We start from the raw sequence: 18142 nt of genomic DNA, 5'->3' as shown, positions 1-18142 counted from the left end.
TTTTATTGTACTCATTTCAAATACCAATTAGATGTGTTTTTAAATCTAAAAAAGCCTATGATTTATATCATTTATTTATTGAATACATAATCAAAAGGACAGATTTTAGTTATGTGAGATTTTTGTTTTTTTAGATTGGTCTTCTAAAATACCAACTTGATATTCCTTACATATTCTAGGTATTAGAGAGATCATTTGCTGAATTGATGTAATAACAAGCCTGTTATAGAATCCAAGACAGTGAGTTATAAAATATATCAGAAAAATAGTAGGACTGCAGATCACATACATTTACAAACTACCAAAAATAACTACTTTAATATATTCTGTGGAATATCATTCTCTCATCTATTGAAGAAATATGTAGAACCATCTCTAATCTAGAAGTTAGTAGTTTATCATGTGTATAGTGCTAGCATTGGTATAGGGAACCTTTCCAACACTAACTTTTTTTTTAGTTGTAGATAGACACAACATCTTTATTTATTTATTTATTTTTATGTGGTGCTGAGGATGAAACCCAGTGCCTCACCCTTGTGAGGCAAGTGTTCTACCATTGAGCCCCAGCTTCAGCCCCTGCCCCAGCCCTCCAACACTATCTTTTTATTAACTATTTCATTTTACATACGTTTTAATTCTAAAAAGTTTTTAATATAGGGCTGGGATTGTGGCTTAGCGGTAGAGCATTTGCCTAGCAGTTGCAAGGCGTGGGTTCGATCCTCAGCACCACATATAAATAAATAATAAAGCATATTGTATCCAACTATTTTTTTAAAAAGTTTTAAGTCTAAAAAGTGCATGCTATGAGAGAAGAAATACAGTATGTGGGAAAAAAACTCTGATTCTAGAGTCAGACACATCTGGGTTTGGCTTGTAAATTAGCACTGTTTATGTAATCATAAGCAAGTTACTTATCTTCTCCGAGCTTTAGTAACCCCATGTAAGTGGAACTAACGGGAATAATAATTGTATCAACTGTTGTTATACTATATGAGACAGTCTTTGCAAGGCAGTACTTAAAAAGAGTGCCTGGTTTATGTGTGTGTGGTGTATATGAACTCAACAATTGTTAGTGATTTCATGTGCCAAACACATGGGAAATAGCAGTTAATAAGACAGCTATAGGCTCTACACTTGAGCAATTAAATAATTAGAATTTAAATGGTTATTATGATTAAGGAAGTATAGAGTTGTTCATGGATGTAGTAGGTCAGAGAAGAAAAGACCCCTTTTATAGGAGCTGAGACGGATAGACTAATTGAATAGGTAGATCCTTAGTTAAAATAAATATATTTATAAGAAGATTCATACTATAGTACAACTTTATTATATCAGAAATATCCCAGGATTTTCCCCAAGAACATTAAAAGTCTTCTGAAATGAGTGTCTGTCACTTAGCATCAAATGAAGTGGAAGTGAAATGTGAGGGCTGAAAAAACCTCTGGAGTAAGAGTTAATATTGGAGAAAATATTTTAAATACTTAGCTGGAGAAATAAGGGGCTATGAAGAAGAGGAGATATATATATATATATATATATATATATATATATATATATATATATATAACTTAATACAGCAACCACTTGAATTGGCAATTTGATTCCTGTTTTATGAATAATAAGACTGAGGCATCAAGAGGATGAGTAATTGGGCTGATGTTTTGTGGTAATAAGTAGAAAAATTGGAGCTCAAACTCTAGAAGAATTATTATAGGCTACACTCTTATCCCCTTTGCTTTCAGACTCTAAACGATGTCTAGGACAGTACTTGCTCACAAGGTGCTTGCAATCTAGAAGATAGTTATTGGTCTGGGCTACAGCTGGTAGTGAATGATTTTGCAATCCTTTATGTCATTAAGTTAGCAACCCTAAATTGTCTTTCTGTCTGATTTCCCTCATGCAGTGTATCTTTTCTGCTTACCTTTCTCAGATCCTTGCCTCTTCTGTCCTTGCCAAAAAGGCCTCCTAGTATTGTGTACCATTTAATATTTTTAGAGGTATAGGTTCTTTTTAGGAATTTCACATTTATTTTTCATATGATTACTTTCTCATATTATGGGGATATGAACTTGCATGCTGTTTCAGACTGTATATTAAAAACTTTGAGAAAATATTAAATTAATCATCAAATTTCTCTTTAAATGAACTTCCAGAGTGTTCCTTGTAATGAGAAAGGGCTTTATATTTGCATTTGCATAAAAAAATAAGATTCTCTAATGGTCCCATGTTCTCCAGACTTAATGACTTCTCTGAGTTTTGTTTGCCTTTTTTTTTTTAATTTTTTATTGTTGGTTGTTCAAAACATTACATAGTTCTTGATATATCATATTTCACAATTTGATTCAAGTGGGTTATGAGCTCCCATTTTTACCCCATATACAGATTGCAGAATCACATCAGTTACACATCCATTGATTTACATATTGCCATACTAGTGTCTGTTGTGTTCTGCTGCCTTTCCTATCCTCTACTATCCCCCCTCCCCTCCCCTCCCCTCCCCTCCCCTCTTCTCTTCTCTCTCTGCCCCCTCTACTGACATTCGTTTGTCCCCCTTATATTATTTTTCCCCTTCCCCTCACTTCCTCTTGTATGTTCTTTTGTATAACCCTGAGGGTCTCCTTCCATTTCCATGCACTTTCCCTTCTCTCTCCCTTTCCCTCCCACCTCTCATCCCTGTTTAATGTTAATCTTCTTCTCATGCTCTTTGACCCTACTCTGTTCTTAGTTACTCTCCTTATATCAAAGAAGACATTTGGCATTTGTTTTTTAGGGATTGGCTAGCTTCACTTAGCATAATCTGCTCTAATGCCATCCATTTCCCTGTAAATTCTATGATTTTGTCATTTTTTAATGCAGAGTAATACTCCATTGTGTATAAATGCCACATTTTTTTTATCCATTCATCCATTGAAGGGCATCTAGGTTGGTTCCACAGTCTAGCTATTGTGAATTGTGCTGCTATGAACATCGATGTAGCAGTGTCCCTGTAGCATGCTCTTTTTAGGTCTTTAGGGAATAGACCGAGAAGGGGAATAGCTGGGTCAAATGGTGGCTCCATTCCCAGCTTTCCAAGAAATCTCCATACTGCTTTCCAAATTGGCTGCACCAATTTGCAGTCCCACCAGCCATGTACAAGTGTACCCTTTTCCCCACATCCTCGCCAGCACTTGTTGTTGTTTGACTTCATAATGGCTGCCAATCTAACTGGAGTGAGATGGTATCTTAGGGTGGTTTTGATTTGCATTTCTCTGACTGCTAGAGATGGTGAGCATTTTTTCATGTACTTGTTGATTGATTGTATGTCCTCCTCTGAGAAGTGTCTGTTCAGGTCCTTGGCCCATTTGTTGATTGGGTTGTTTGTTCTCTTATTGTCTAATTTTTTGAGTTCTTTGTATACTCTGGATATTAGGGCTCTATCTGAAGTGTGAGGAGTAAAGATTTGTTCCCAGGATGTAGGCTCTCTATTTACCTCTCTTATTGTATCTTTTGCTGAGAAATCTTATTTTCACCAGCTACAAGTTACTAGTGCACATTAATTCTAATGGTAGAATTCGTTGGGGCTATATTAACTCATCAGTAAACATATACTCATTTTTTTTAGCAAAATCAAGAAGAAAGAACATATATTCTGAAAAAGTTCATAAAACTGTTCTCAACTTTATAACCATCATGTGCCACATTTTAATGGAGAAGAGACGTTCAGCATTGTTAATCAGTTTTCCTCCATGCCCAAAGTATAGGTTAACCTGGGTACCTGGAAGTACGAGTCTGAAAGGCTGCTATTTGCCATCTTCCTTTGCACTGTTTTTGCCTCCAGTTTTTCTCCTGTAGGCCTGTTTTGATGCTGGAGAATAAAAAGGTCTAAACAAGAAAACAGGCTCCAGATAATCCATTTGAGAAACCTATCACTAGCTATTTCCTTCCTTTCATTTCCTCTAGACTAAATTAAGCAGACCCAGTGATTTCTAGCCAGACCATTTCTAAAATCAGCTGTGTTTGACCTTCTTTGTTCCCTCTCACCAGGCTCTCATAACCCAAGTGCTTCTTGAAAAAAACAAAACTGTTTTGCAGTAAATATCTTGTCATGGGCACATGCAGAAAGGCTTACCTGAAAGAGTATCTATGCTGAAGTTGGTGGCTGAGCCTACAGGGATGAGCTCCCATTCACTATATACAGGGGAAAAAAGAGTTTTTGAAAGAATGCTCTAGTTAAGAAAAATGTTGAAAGCCAGTCGGAACTGGAGCTGCAGGAAGCCCATCTTGAGCCATGCCATCTGGGATGTCTTCTAACCCTGGTCCCACAATCCCTCTGCCTTACCCAAGCCATGCTTCCCTCCTGCAGTGTACACATTTCTTCACATTTCCTGACAGTCTCAAGAACCGCACCACTAGTTAAAAGGACTACTCATGTTTCAGTCTTTTAGAATCTAGTTAGCTCTTTCATTTCCTTTTTATTTACTTGTGATGATCAAACTTGCATTCCTTTACGTTCTCTGAGTCTGGATTATCTCAAGATTTTTTTTTTAAGCTGCTAGGAATGCTGTAAGAGAGCTCAGGATCCCTCCTGTAATGCTACCTTGTCTTCTAAATAGGATGAACTAAAAGGAGATTCAGTCCTGTAACCAAAAAAAGGAATCAGTGGAAAAATCCAAATAAAGGCTGTAGTATATATTTAGGAGTGTGGTACCAATGTCCTTTCTCAATTTTGATAAGTATACCATGGTTGATTAACATAAAGGAAAGCTGGATTAGGACATACAGAAACTCTCTACTATATTTTGCAACTCTTAAGTAAATTTTTAAAAATTCTAGTAATATTGAGATCAAGATTTTGCAAATTTGGAATATTTAGTTGTATGCCAAAAGTCAAACATATATAATATATGTAGCCATACACTAGATTTTCCAACAACATTCTTGTTGTAAACCCATCACACTATCAGAAGTCAGATAAAGCTAGACTCGAATTCCCAGCTCTGCCTCTGCTGGCTGTGTTAATTTGAGCAATTAACTGATTCCTCTAAGATTAGTTCTCTTCATTGTGTGAAAGGAATATCAATTCCTGCCTCCTGTCTCGCCTGCCACATGATAGACCCTGAAATGTTGCTCTCAGTAGCCCTCAAGGCTGGAACTCTGAGAAAGTAAAATTTGGGTTCTTTTTCTCACCATAAATTTGTTTCTACTTCTTAAAACTGTGCTTTCCCTCCTTCCTTAAGTATATAGGAGGACCTGGCTTTCTACTTTTCCTGAGAATAGGACAAAAGAACTAGTGCCAAGATGAATAAGGCAGGATGTAAGCAAAGATGGTTGGCAAAGGCCCTGCAGTTGACCTACCTGTCTCTGGCCTCCCTTTCTGGGCTTATCCCCTTCAAGCAGGCCTAATACTAGGGTCAGCCTTCCCTTGTCAGCCCAGAAAAGTAGGCCAGTAGCCTCTTCCACAGTTTCTAACTTACCTGTACTCCTACATTGACTTTCTCAAGCACATGGTGTTTCTAGACACCACCCCCATCATGAGTTGATGGGCTTTCCTCTTATGGAATTTCTGATGTCAGAGTGTCAGAAATTAGACTGTACCTTAATTCTTCAATTCAGTGAACATTGAATACTTGCTTTTTTAAATTTTTTGCTAAATCTAGTATAGCACCAGATGTTAGAATACTCATTCTCTAGTTTGCAATTAAGTAAATAGATAATTAGCATGATCTAGTTTATAATTAAATAATAGAAAAATCAGTAAAGAAGCCCAAGTGTTATAATGGAGAGAAATCAGGGTACTATAGGAATACTTTTTTCCTTTCCCCTGTCATCTCTGAGGAAAAGTTTCTGAGCTCTAAGGTCCAGCCCCCTGAAAGCTGTTAGACCTGGAAGAGTTTTTCCATATTACTGGTTCATCTGTCCTTGCCCAAAGCAAATTCTCTTCAGTTTCATAATCTCAAACTTGCTTTACCTCCAAGCTTTGAGACAGTCAGGACACTTGAGATGCTAGGATGAGGAAAGAAGGAAACTGCTGTGCTAAGACTTCTCAGGTCCTGCTGTAAACTAGTGGGTGGTGAACCTGGAATTTGGGAAAGACGGAAAGATAAAGAAATTGTACAGGAAACCTCATATATAGATCCTTAACTTGGGTCCTTCGTCTTCTAATTTTTCATATCATCATAGCTCTGAAAATAAATCATGTTGATACCAGTTATGTCCTAAAAAGCTACTCAGAGGAACTATTTCTTCCACATGCGTGCAGCTTCTTTGTTCCTTTATTATAGTATTAATCAATCTGTATTGCATTTATTTTTAATTCTGTCAGTCACTAGTTTGTGGGCATGACACAGCTTTGGAGAGCTTCAGGATAGGGAAAATAAAAGTACTTTATGTGAGTTTTGTTCAATTGTAGCAGTGAACTCCTTACAAATATTTGATTCTCTATTTCAAAACTACTTCAAAAGAGTATTCAAGTCTTATGTCCTGCTTCTATCCTTCAATTTTTATATCACCCTCTTCCACCCTACTCTCTCTTCCCTTACTCCAAATGGGTCAAAAATGACACAGTCCCACTCCTTGTGGGAGAGTTTTCCAAAGGGTCCAACCTCTAATTAGTATCACAGAGGAATTGGTCCTCTGATCTTTTGAGAAGTCTTTTCCAGCACTTGCAGGTCCTCCTACCATATTACCTAAACTGTAGCTTATAATTTCACTCCTTTTGGCACCATGTTCCCACAAGTTTATAATTTCATTCTTGTGATAGCCTTGCCTCAGAACCTGAGTCCTTTAAGTGTTATTGTCTGTAGCTGAATAACTGAACATAGACGTTTATGTAGGTTATGGAGATATGAAGAAGCCAATAAAGCTGGCATCCAAATCTTATAAAGGAAAAATAGAAAGAGGACCACCGGTTCATTCTGCCTTTTTTTTTTTTTTTTTTTTTGGTTTTGTTTTGTTTTACCTATTAAGCCTCTTAACTCACCATCCTCCTGCCTCAGCCGCCAGAGTAGCTAGAATTACAAGTGCTTATTTCTTTTAAAACTAATGTTACGGGTGAAAAATAATAGAGGAATAGGATGATGTCCTTTAAGGGTAAGAAAGTTTTCCATATGGGGAACAGAACCATAAAAAATTTTACTCCAGGATCCCCATCTATAAATTGGACTACTGGGTAGCAAATTTATAGACTTGCCAAAACCACTTGTATTATCTCTAAACAGTTCTTAAGGTGCCACAGATGCTCAGAACAAATCTAGCCTATCCTGCTAATGAACATGCAAACAGTTTTTCCCATCTGCCACCTCTGTCTAAAAGGTTAGGGAGGCCTTCCTCCATAATCACAAAGAACATAATTACTGTCTACAGAAAAGTCACATACAAAGGCCATCAGCCCTTGCAAGCCACCAAAGATTAACAGCTGCCTCTCCTTTGATTGGGAGAGGTAATAACAGTTACTCTAGTTAATAATTGGATGGATTCCCAGGCCATGTACTTCAGATTGAGGCTGTCATTTTTTTTGCTGGCCTTTAGCTAAACTGGGTTATTAGAATGGAACTGCTAATCCTATTAGTTGTCAGTCTCACAGTGGGAGAGAGCAAGGGAAGGCAGATCCATTAAGGTGTTATGCCACATTCATAAGGAAAGCCAAATATTTCATCTTTGGAGGTATTTTTTTCTCAATCAAATCAGAATTATAAAGCTCTTTATGAAAGTGTTTTCCAGTTTCACATGTCTGAATGCAGAGTGTTTGGAAAAGAAGTAAAAGGGAGAAGGAAAGCTACTTAGCTTTCTAGAAAGAGATATTTTTAATGATTGAACAAACTTAGCTTGTTACCTACAATGCATACATCCTGATTGGATAGGTTGAGGTAGAAGAGTTTAGGCTTTATAATTTAATACATAGATACAAATAACTTTGGGAAAAGTAGAAAATAATAAGGGCTACAAAAGAAAATACAGTTAAATATCCAGAGAGCTTTGACTTTAGTTGAGGGGATCAGGAAGGCTTACTGGAAGAGGCAACATTTGATCTGGGTCTTAAAGGATTGAAAGATAGCATTTGAACAGTACAGGTTGAGAAGGTGACAGTTTGGATGGAGAGAATAATTATGGTAAAGCATTTTTTTTTTCTGGATACTGAGAAAAATGGGAAAAGTATAAGACAGTGTATTTGAGGAGCATCCACTCCTACTGTGGCATTAAGTAAGGCATCCAGAAATGTAAAGAGAACCATATACAGGAAATACCAAGTGATTTGCACAAAAAGTTTGTGTGGTAGGACTAGGAAGGAACAGAAGGTAGGAAGCTTTGTGCATCCTTTAGGTCTGCCTGGATTGTTGTCTGAACTTCTTTTGTGTTCAATGTCACATGCTTGAGAAGCCCTTCCTCCTTCCTTCTTTGCTTCCTCCTTTCCTTTCAGCATTGGGGTGACTCATTACTGAAGTAGCTTGATTTTCCCCTTTTTTTTTAACCCATAAGTTAAAGAAGTCATCTCAGATATCATAGGATTGTTTCATTTATCTCTGATATATATAGAGAGGGGGATGAACTGTTCTTCTGAGCTATTAAGAAATGGGATTCAGTGGGCAGTGTTCCTACTTGTTATATGTATACGCCTCTATATTGTGTTAATCTATAATATCTCATGGGACCTTTTGCTATCTGAGAGATATCCTTTCATTTGTTCATTCTTTTGTTGAATCACTCCTCCATCAGATATTTACCATTGCTGTTCTATGCTAGGACTAGGGCAGGGAAAGAAGTCAGACTACACTTAAGGATCAGACAAGAAAATGGGACTCTAAAGTAGGACAGAGCCAATGAGATGGGTAGAAGTTGATGTGGGACATGAGGGAGAAATTAGGAGGATAGTGAGCAGTACCTCAATCTGGCCATGCTCTATGAAAAGAGAATGCAGGGGTGACTTGTTGCATCTCTAGCCCCAAAGTGTTCATAACCAGAACCTTGCTTCACTCCTAGGGAAGATTTGTAAAATTTTTTTATTTCACAGTTAGTTTTGCCTTTTTGCATTATTTCCTTGAAAAGCTGCAAATGAAAAATTTAAACTTCATTTTCCAATAGTACATTAGGGTTTTTTTTAATTGGCTTTATTTGAATGGGTTTTATCCTCCTGAAACTAGCTGATTTTTGGCCTGCTCAATGTCTATTAGAGTCTATGACTTAAATTTTTCATGAGGTCACATCTATGTTGTTGGAACAGCATAAAAGACTTTAAGTTTTGAGCTTTTTTTTTTTTTTTTTTTTTTTAGGCATAGTTGTATACATTAAAATGGTCTGCTTTTACTCAGTCCTTTTCCCCTCCACTTCCGCATGTTGATTCAGTTCCTTTCCATTGTGGAAGGTCTATAGGAACAGCAGTGCTGCTGCTGTTTCCCTGTGGACACATAGACCAATCAATGGATGCATTTGCTTGGCTTGAGGTATGATATACTTTGTTTTTGAACTGAGAAATACCAATACATAAAGGCATTACACTACAATAAAGCACAGGAGGAGAGTTTAATTCCTTTCTTGATGGTTTTTATGGAGGTTCGAAATGAACATGTCCTTCAGCTTGCAAAACTGAATCTCATTCTTCAGTCATGAAGCTAAGTCACAGAGGAAAAATATTCTATGAAGTGAAGAATGGAGGATTTATCCTAGGATCATACTAGATAAATTATTGACTGTGTTTTCTTAGTTACAATCATGTAAAAGTATCTTTGTCTGTATTCCCTCTCAAACTATCATTGAAAACCCTTGATTGAGCACTGAGTGCAGTCCCCTTTGATAAGTGTTGGGGGTATGGTGATGAAGCAGACATCATCTCTGGCTTCAGCAAGCTCAGAATTTAGTATAAAGACAAAGATGAAATGGTAGAAGATCATGAAGGAACAGTATACGCAAAACACAAAAGCATATGAAGAATTTGGTTGAGATGCTGGAACATGCAGGGAAGATGGGTGTTAAAGAAGGGTCAGATTCTAAAGAATCATCAAAGGTATTTGGGCCTTTTATAGACAGGGGAAAAAGAAGTCATTGGGGTATTTTAAGCAAATAGATGTGATCCTGTTTACTCTTAAAAATATTTACTTATAACATACACAAGCATCCAAAGCAGGACTACTCATATACAGTCTGCAGGCCAGTGCCAGGCCATTGTTACCAAAACATGATGAGATAAATACACAAATCAAAAGTTTTAGCAAATTGACAAAAGTGTTTTTCTGTTTCTTATACCAAATGTTATATAAAAGCTGGGCTCCAAAATCTTTCAAATATTTTTGAAAGAATCACAAGGCTATTTGGCCATAGCTACTAAAACTGAACCTATTCTCATTCTGCAAACCACTTCAATACTTCTATACTATAAAATACTTTATTACTTCTACCAGTATTTCATTTGTATTATATTACACAAAAGAATCAATCTGTAATGGAGTAAAAAATTTTAAGAACAGAAAACTAGCTTTTATCCTAGATTTGGGAAACAGTGCTGTAGAGAATGGACTGGTTGGGATAAGCCTGGACCCAGTCATACTAATTGGCATGTTGCTGTAATACCTTAAGCAAAAGGGTATGAGAATGCAAACTGACATGGCATTAATAGAATGGGAAGAAGTCAAGAGCTATAACAGAAGTAGGATTATCAGAATTTGGAGACTGAATCAGTGTGAAAACTGAGGAAGAAGGAAGAGTCTAGAAGAGGAAAATATATTTTTGAGGATCTGCTGAGGGTTGAACCCTTATCCCTGTGCATTACTGTGATAGCATGCTATAAAACTTTATTTTTAATTTTGGAGTTTTTTGGAATATGTAAATTAGCTTAACTCATCCAGCTATAGGATTATGACTATTGCAGTTTTCTCTGTACATACGTGACAATACAAAGGCTGTATTATTATTTTCTATGTATATTGCTGTCACATCACAAGGAAGAAAGAATGGTAGCAACATTTACAATTTAAATAAATGACTGAGCTTTTTAAAATTTCTGATTGTAAATTTTATTGCAAAAAATATTTTTCATTTAATAACAATCTTTCCCTGTTTCTGGCATAGGGAAGAGAAGAGCAATTCTTCTCTTTAGTTTTTAATTGTTAGTTTTTAATCTTAGAAGTATGTGTTCTTACTGGGCATGTTGGTGAATGCCTATAATCCCAGCAACTCCAGAGGCTGAGGCAGGAGGATCACAAGTTCAAGGCCAGCCTCAGCAACTTAGCAAGTCCCTGTCTCAAAATCAAAAAGGACTGAGGATGTAGCTTAGTGGTTAAGAGCCCCTGGGTTCAAACCTTAGTACTGCTCTTTACCACCCCACCAAAAGTGTGGGTTCCTATCTAGTTTCCATATTGATTTATATAATCATAAAATGTATTTTACTGTGCACAAAGAGGGAGCAATGCAATGATTAATATACATACTTGATTATACTGCCAAACTCCAGACATGCTGGAGCCATTAATTGATAGATTAATGCCCAGAACATCAGAAGAATCAGGCACACATATTTGACAGAGTCTACATATACATATCTCACTCCTATCCATCTCAATCACCAACCAACAAACACACACTTTAGTGTTTCAAAGAAGCTTCAAGGCTTGTTGAACTGTAGAATACTATTATAAGAGCTAAAAGGTAGTATTATAATGGTGGGGTTATATTAGTTTGCTAGAGCTGCTATAACAAAGAATCACAGACTGGATGGCTTTAGCAACAGAAATTTATCTTCTCTCAATCCTAGAGGCTTGAAGTCCTAGATAAGATGCCAAAGGTTTGGTTTCACCTGAGGCCTCTCTTCTTGGCTCATAGATGACTGTTTCTCACTGTGTCTCACTTGGCTTTTCTCTATGTAAGGCATGCCCCTAGTGTTTTTTCTTCCTCTTATAAGAATATTAGACATGTTGGATTAGTACTCCATCCTAACAGTCTCTTCAAAGAACTTATCTCCAAATATAGTTATATTCTGAAATACTAGGGTTTTTGAAGTTTGGGGGACACAATTCAGGTTGGAATAGGTTGCATCCTATTTTTTTTACATAGATGATGCAATGATTCTGCCTATTCTGAAAACCAAAATGGTGTAGCAGAGAATTGCTCTTCTCTTCCCCATGCCAAGACATGCAAAGAAAGTGGAGAAGTTCCTTCACACAAAAATTATATAAAATACAGACATAGTATAAAAATAATCTAACCATTTTAGCTATATATTTTCTCCCCATTTCAGCTACAGTTGAGTTCTGAAATGTTTGCTGAGTGCTCTCCCTAAGGTAGCTGAAATGAGGAGAAAATATATAGCTAAAATGGTTACATATTAGATTTCTTGTACTACCTAAGAAAAACATTCTAGTCCAGAAAAATCTGTGAAGTCAATTTATCTTCTTAGGTAGTAATTAAGATTACAAAATGATGTGGTTTTGTAAGCAATTGCTAAAAAATTCTGTATAAGATGACTTTTTATCCTACCTTGAAGTTCTTCTCCCCCTTCCCTCTTTCTTTTGCCTGACTTAAAATCTTAACTTGCATATAGAAACCTTTCCTGACCCTTTCCCCAAAATATAATTGCTTCCTCCATTAATCTCATTTAAAAATCTTTTATCATCAAGTACTTAAAGTAATGTCATCTATAATTATGTGACTAATATTGATTCCATTCACCAAATTTTAAGCTTCCATGCCTCTTATTTTCACCACAGTTAACTTGTATTTCCTTGCTTTAAGAAAACATTCAACATATATTTGTAAGGTAATTAAACTAACAGAATATTCCCTACTACAAATAAATATTTCATTTGGTTATAATTTCATCCCTGGGAAATTGGACTGACTTCATTTGTATTTCTGTCTAGAATATGGCAGATCAGATTGCATTTCAAGTTGCTGGTGGATTAACAGCCCTTGAACACATCCTTCAAGTAGTGGTCCCAGCCACAAATGTGAACACAGTTTCACGAATTCCTCCTAAGTAAGTACAGTTTTTAAATCTGTCTTTCACATTCCATTTGTGAGTCATTTCTGCCCTATGATTTCCATATGGGGGACCACAGGAAAATTATGTGTATATTTGGTTTTGAATAGTAAAAGCTTACACACTCTATTAGGGAGCAAACAAAGGTGCTTGATTTCACTTACAAAATTCAAATTGAGCCGGAAAAGCCTTTATAAGGAAACCTCTTTGTCTACAAAGTACTCTAATCATTGGTCAAGAAGAATTGGTGAACTACTGAGCAGTTTTGCTTCCAGAAATTGAACAGAAATAAATAGAAATGAATATTAATAACAGAAAATTTAATTTTTTATTAATTTAAAAAAATTTATATATGACAGCAGAATGCATTACAATTCTTATTACACAAATAGAGCACAATTTTTCATATCTCTGGTTGTATACAAAGTATATTCACACCAATTCGTGTCTTTATATATATACTTTGGATAATGTCCATCACATTCCACCATCATTTCCAACATCCTGCCCCATCCCTTCCCCTACCCTTCAATAGATGAATAGATTTTTTAAAAATATGGCATATATACACACACACACACACACACACACACAATGGAATGTTACTCGGCAATAAAAGAGAATAAAATTATGGCATTTGCAAGTAAATGGATGGAGTTGGAGAAGATAATGCTAAGTGAAGTTAGCCAATCCCAAAAAACCAAATGCCGAATGTTTTCTCTGATATAAGGAGGCTGATTCATAGTGGGGTAGGGAGGGGGAGCATGGGAGGAATAGACAAACCTCAGAAAATTTAATTTTTGTGTTGTGTGTAAAAAAGGAGGTAAGTACATTAACAAACTGAAATTTGAAGAAATTCCATGTACAGAAAAGCACTCTAAGGCTAAGACTTCCATAATCTAAATTCCCAACCAACCAGTTGCTGGAACTGAATAGCACTTTTGTCATTAACTATAAATTGTTCTTTGTCATAAGGATCCTGCACAGCATTTGGATTTCATCTCTGCTTTCCTAATTGTTTTACTCCTTGGCCACTGAGATTTAGTAGTATAGAGGGTTATTTTAGAAGTATTGTATTCCTGTTTTGTTAACAAGTACAATTTCTGGGCTTTATTGGAGACTCTTATTTAGAGGATTTAAATGAGATGTTTTGATAAAAGTTCATTTATACCACTGAGAAAATTTTTTACTATTTAGTTAATATAGTGAAGGCAATATGTCAGTTGTCCGTTGGAATACAACAGGAGAGAAAAAGTCCAAAAGTTTATCTTTTTCCCTGAGAGACATTTTAGTAAAATAGAAACAGCATTGGTTTTGTATTCAGACAAACTGGGGTTCTAGTTTGACCTCTACCAGTTACTAGCTGAAAGAATTTGTGCAAGTGGTTTAATCTCATTGCATGTGTTTTGACATCTGGTAAAACAGGGATGATCGTATTCAATTCATAGTGCTAATAAGGGGGATCAGTTCAAATGATGTATGTAGGAGCTCTTTGTAAACTGTTAAGTGTTAGGAGAAAGTTTTTTAGGTTACTGTCTTGCCTGAGTTAAGACAAGTGTAGTCTGCTTGACTGGAGATATTTCCAAGTACAAACTTTTTGGTCATTGTACTTATCACAGTTTTAAAATCAGAGCATACCCATCAGGGTAAGATTGTCCCATTTTAATTTGAGGAAAAAATAGGTCTGCTCCTGCTGCTTTGGCTTTTATAAAGTGTACTTGTGTATTCATATCACACAAATTAATAAAGGTGCTTTTTATTTCTTTACAGTATATTATTTTTTCTGCCCGTAGCAAATGAGCCCTATTCAAGTAAAGCAATATTAATTGAATATAATAAAAAATAAATTTAGAATGATTTAAAGCAGAGCTTTACTTACTAGAATTATCATTAGCAAGATATCACAAATTGATTCTCCCAAGTAAAATAAAATGAAACTTGTGACTTTATGCAGTTTACCCACTTGACAGTATTGCATCTACTTGATCTTTGAGTTGATGAGACAGAAGTTAATTTTTATTGAGTGTCTTCTGTGCCTAGAATGTGCTGCGTGTATTGCTTTGTTTACTCTCAGTCACCAGCAAGCACATGTATGGTTCACTGCCAGATGAGGGTTGGGAAAACTCATTTGGAGTACGACTGCCACCTGAGAGAACTGTCATGTTCCTTTAGAAACAGTGCTTGTGCCTTCCAAATGACAGCAAAAATGTTCAGAATTGCTCTCCTATGACTATTATGATTTTGTCCCCCAAACCTTTTTTTTTCCTTTCTCTTGGGCTACTGTAGAGGCTGGTTTAGTTCATCTTAGAGTGGAAAAGAGACATGTCATTGTGTTCCAGAAGCAGATACATACTCTTGGGCTCTCAGTCCCAATGCCTATGGCAACCATTTTCTATGGATTACCTTCACAGGATCAGTAGTACGCATGTGTGCTCATGAGAATTAGATTGAAATAGATCCTGTCCTTAGGGAACTTAATCATGAAAAAGTGAGATATATTAATTTCTAAAAATTCGTAATGCCCTTCCTATGTTACCTTTATGAAATAATCACCCATGTACTACACACAAGACTCTTCAAAAAAAGGAATGTTTTGCTATATATCTGGTGTCTCTGGACTTAGCATCTTGAAATGCCTGGCTCATGTACTTGCTTATTATTATGGTTTCTTGAGTCATTTGGCTGTTCTCTGTGGGGCTCAGCTACTACAAAATCTTTATCTTTATCTTCAGTTTACAGCACAGTCCAGACATTCCGAGTTTTCACTATGAGCTTCCTTCCCTATTACTCTTTCACCTCTCTTTTTGACTTGATATTATTGCCTTAGCTCTTTTTCTTTTCTTGTGTCCTTTTTGTTTTGTTTTTGTTTTTTTCCAGAGGATTTTGAATACCAGTTGTTCTAGGGATTGCACCCATGCCTAAGCAGCTGTATTTTACACCAGGTGATGCTTCCTTTATTGGTCATAGCTGATTAAACTCAAAAGAGGGGACATTTGATTCAAGAAGAACCAATCTATAGAGCAACCAATAATATAGGTTTTATAATCCAGTATGAAAAGTTAAACTGGGCCAATCAAGTTTCTCTCTCAGGACTTGGCAGTTAGGAAATTGCATAACTTCAAGTCAGTTTTTCCTTGGGTATTTGAACTTGAAAAAGTATGTATAAAAACTTCTGGGATGGCCATTACTGGGCTGTGTGTACTCCCAAGTTTAGCAGGACTAAGGAAGGCCTTTTGGGGCCAAAAAGAAAAAAGAGGAGGCCGGACCTGGAAATGAAAGCAGTCCACAGAGCTAGCATTGTTCCTGTCCTCCTGAGGTCTGGTGGTTCATGTTCTCCTCTATTCACCTGAAAGTCCCCGGTAGGCTTACAATAAATAGCTCTTTTTACTTGAAATATTTTGAGTAGATTTTCATCCCTTCCAACCAAAAGAGCCTGAGACTTTTAAATACAAATATTACACTTTCTTTTAACTTTACATTGTATTGAAAATATTTGACTATGCTATGAGCCTTTCTTGGAACCTTGTAATTGTTTTTCTAAGTCCTTTCATATTAAGGAAGTATGAATGCCTACCATTGAAAGTAGGAGTGAATAGAGAAAGTTAACTGTGAGTTCCCTAGGATATAGTTCTTTATGAACATTAAATGGCATTCTGATAAGCTGGAGCTCACTTAACTTTCCTTTTTTTCTACTAACCACAATTTGAAGAATCTATATAGAAATGACGTATATTAAACTTGCTCTTTCTAAATCCCAAAGTAAACACACTTAAAATAATGCATCTACAATGAAGAGCTTATCTTCAAAATCAAAGAAAATATATTATGCATGGTTCTTTAAGAATACTATATAAGTTCTATAAGAATAGATAACATTATTCCTCAGATTCTTTGTAGCTCAAGTATTACCTTCCTACAAGCCATTGGATCCCAGATTAAATATCTCATTATTAACTTTAGAATTAGCACTTTATAAACAAGAAAAATGTATTTCCTCAGATCCTGCTGTCTCAGACGTGATCATAATGGCCACATTCCAACTTCTTAATTTAAAAAAAAAATTGTTCATGAGAAACATAATCATTTCACCAGTGCTATATCTGAAATTTAGAAGATTGTTGCCTAATATGAAGATAAGGTTCAGATGTTCAGAAGGTGAAAAGATCATAAGAGTAACCATCCACAGATGCCTCTGTTCCTCACTTTCTCCCTTTTCCCCTCAAATTCTAGCAGGATTTTAATTCTGTAGCTACAAGATAAAGGGTTTTATATTTTTAAGTTAATAATGTGCCTTTATTGATAGATTTATCAGTGTAGTTTACTGCTAGGGAAAAAATACAGTGTTTGTAGAAGACAAATGTTAAATCATCTTACAGTGCTTAACACAAAGAATAAAATCATTGGTTTGTATCATTCTGAGGCAGGCATTTTTCAAATTGCAGTTTCATTCTTTTCAAGGAAACCAAAAATTCCTCCATGTTACCTATCTACCCACAAACACGACATACTCCAGTACGCTATGAGGGTTTTTCAGAGCATTGCATGTCTCTTATTCCTCCCCCACCCCCTCTCTTTCACTGAAAAGAAATGCAAAACTTTATTCCAGAAGGTGTTGTTGTTTTACCTGAAGTGCCAGTTCTGCTACTAAAGACTGAACTCATACTTGATAAGGAAAAATTGTACTAGTAGGCATTAGATCCATGTTTTCTGATAAAAGCAGCAAAATTGAGACTTTTCTAACATAACCCAATCTACATTGTGGCACTTGCTTTCCATGTGGAGCTATCAAGTATATTACATTTATTCAACAGCCGGAGTCTTTGGCATGTTTTTACGAAATTGTGATTTTATATGAATGAAGAGATTAAAGCTGAACTAATTTTCTGAACTAGACAGAGCATCCTAATCTGGTGTTCTCCTTTCACTATCTTTATTGGCTGCTTGGTATCACCCAAGAGGTACTACCAATCTTTAATTATTTTGTGACTTTCTTCTGTGTTCAGGTATTTTTGTCTTCAAAGAGCTTACATCATGGTTGGGAAGATAGAACTAAATTAGTAAGGTATTCTATACTACACAATACAGCAAAACAAAATTATTTAAAGTATAAGCAGAAAAGTACTATATTTAGTTCAGGGTTGGAATCTGTGAAGGTCCAATTTGTACTTTTTTTCCTAATTTGTGAGCATAAGCTTTCAC

At 36.0% G+C, this 18142-nt stretch overlaps 1 protein-coding gene across 10 annotated transcripts in view; it reads left to right on the top strand.

Annotated features, from left to right (window-relative positions):
• Scaper (S-phase cyclin A associated protein in the ER) overlaps positions 1-18142 on the top strand; it is a 460757-nt gene that overhangs the window by 303935 nt on the left and 138680 nt on the right. For all 10 annotated transcript variants that reach the window (XM_046428027.2, XM_046428024.2, XM_046428026.2 and 7 more), the window contains one exon: positions 12825-12940. In XM_046428027.2, coding sequence (XP_046283983.1) covers positions 12825-12940 — 116 coding nt within the window. The remainder of the gene's footprint in view (positions 1-12824; positions 12941-18142) is intronic.

This window comes from Marmota monax, unplaced genomic scaffold (genome assembly GCF_021218885.2).
Source record: "Marmota monax isolate L192 unplaced genomic scaffold, Marmota_monax_Labrador192_F-V1.1 WCK01_AAM20220418_F8-fsc00111, whole genome shotgun sequence".
Lineage (NCBI taxonomy): Eukaryota > Metazoa > Chordata > Mammalia > Rodentia > Sciuridae > Marmota > Marmota monax.
This window is presented reverse-complemented; position numbering and strand designations above follow the sequence as displayed.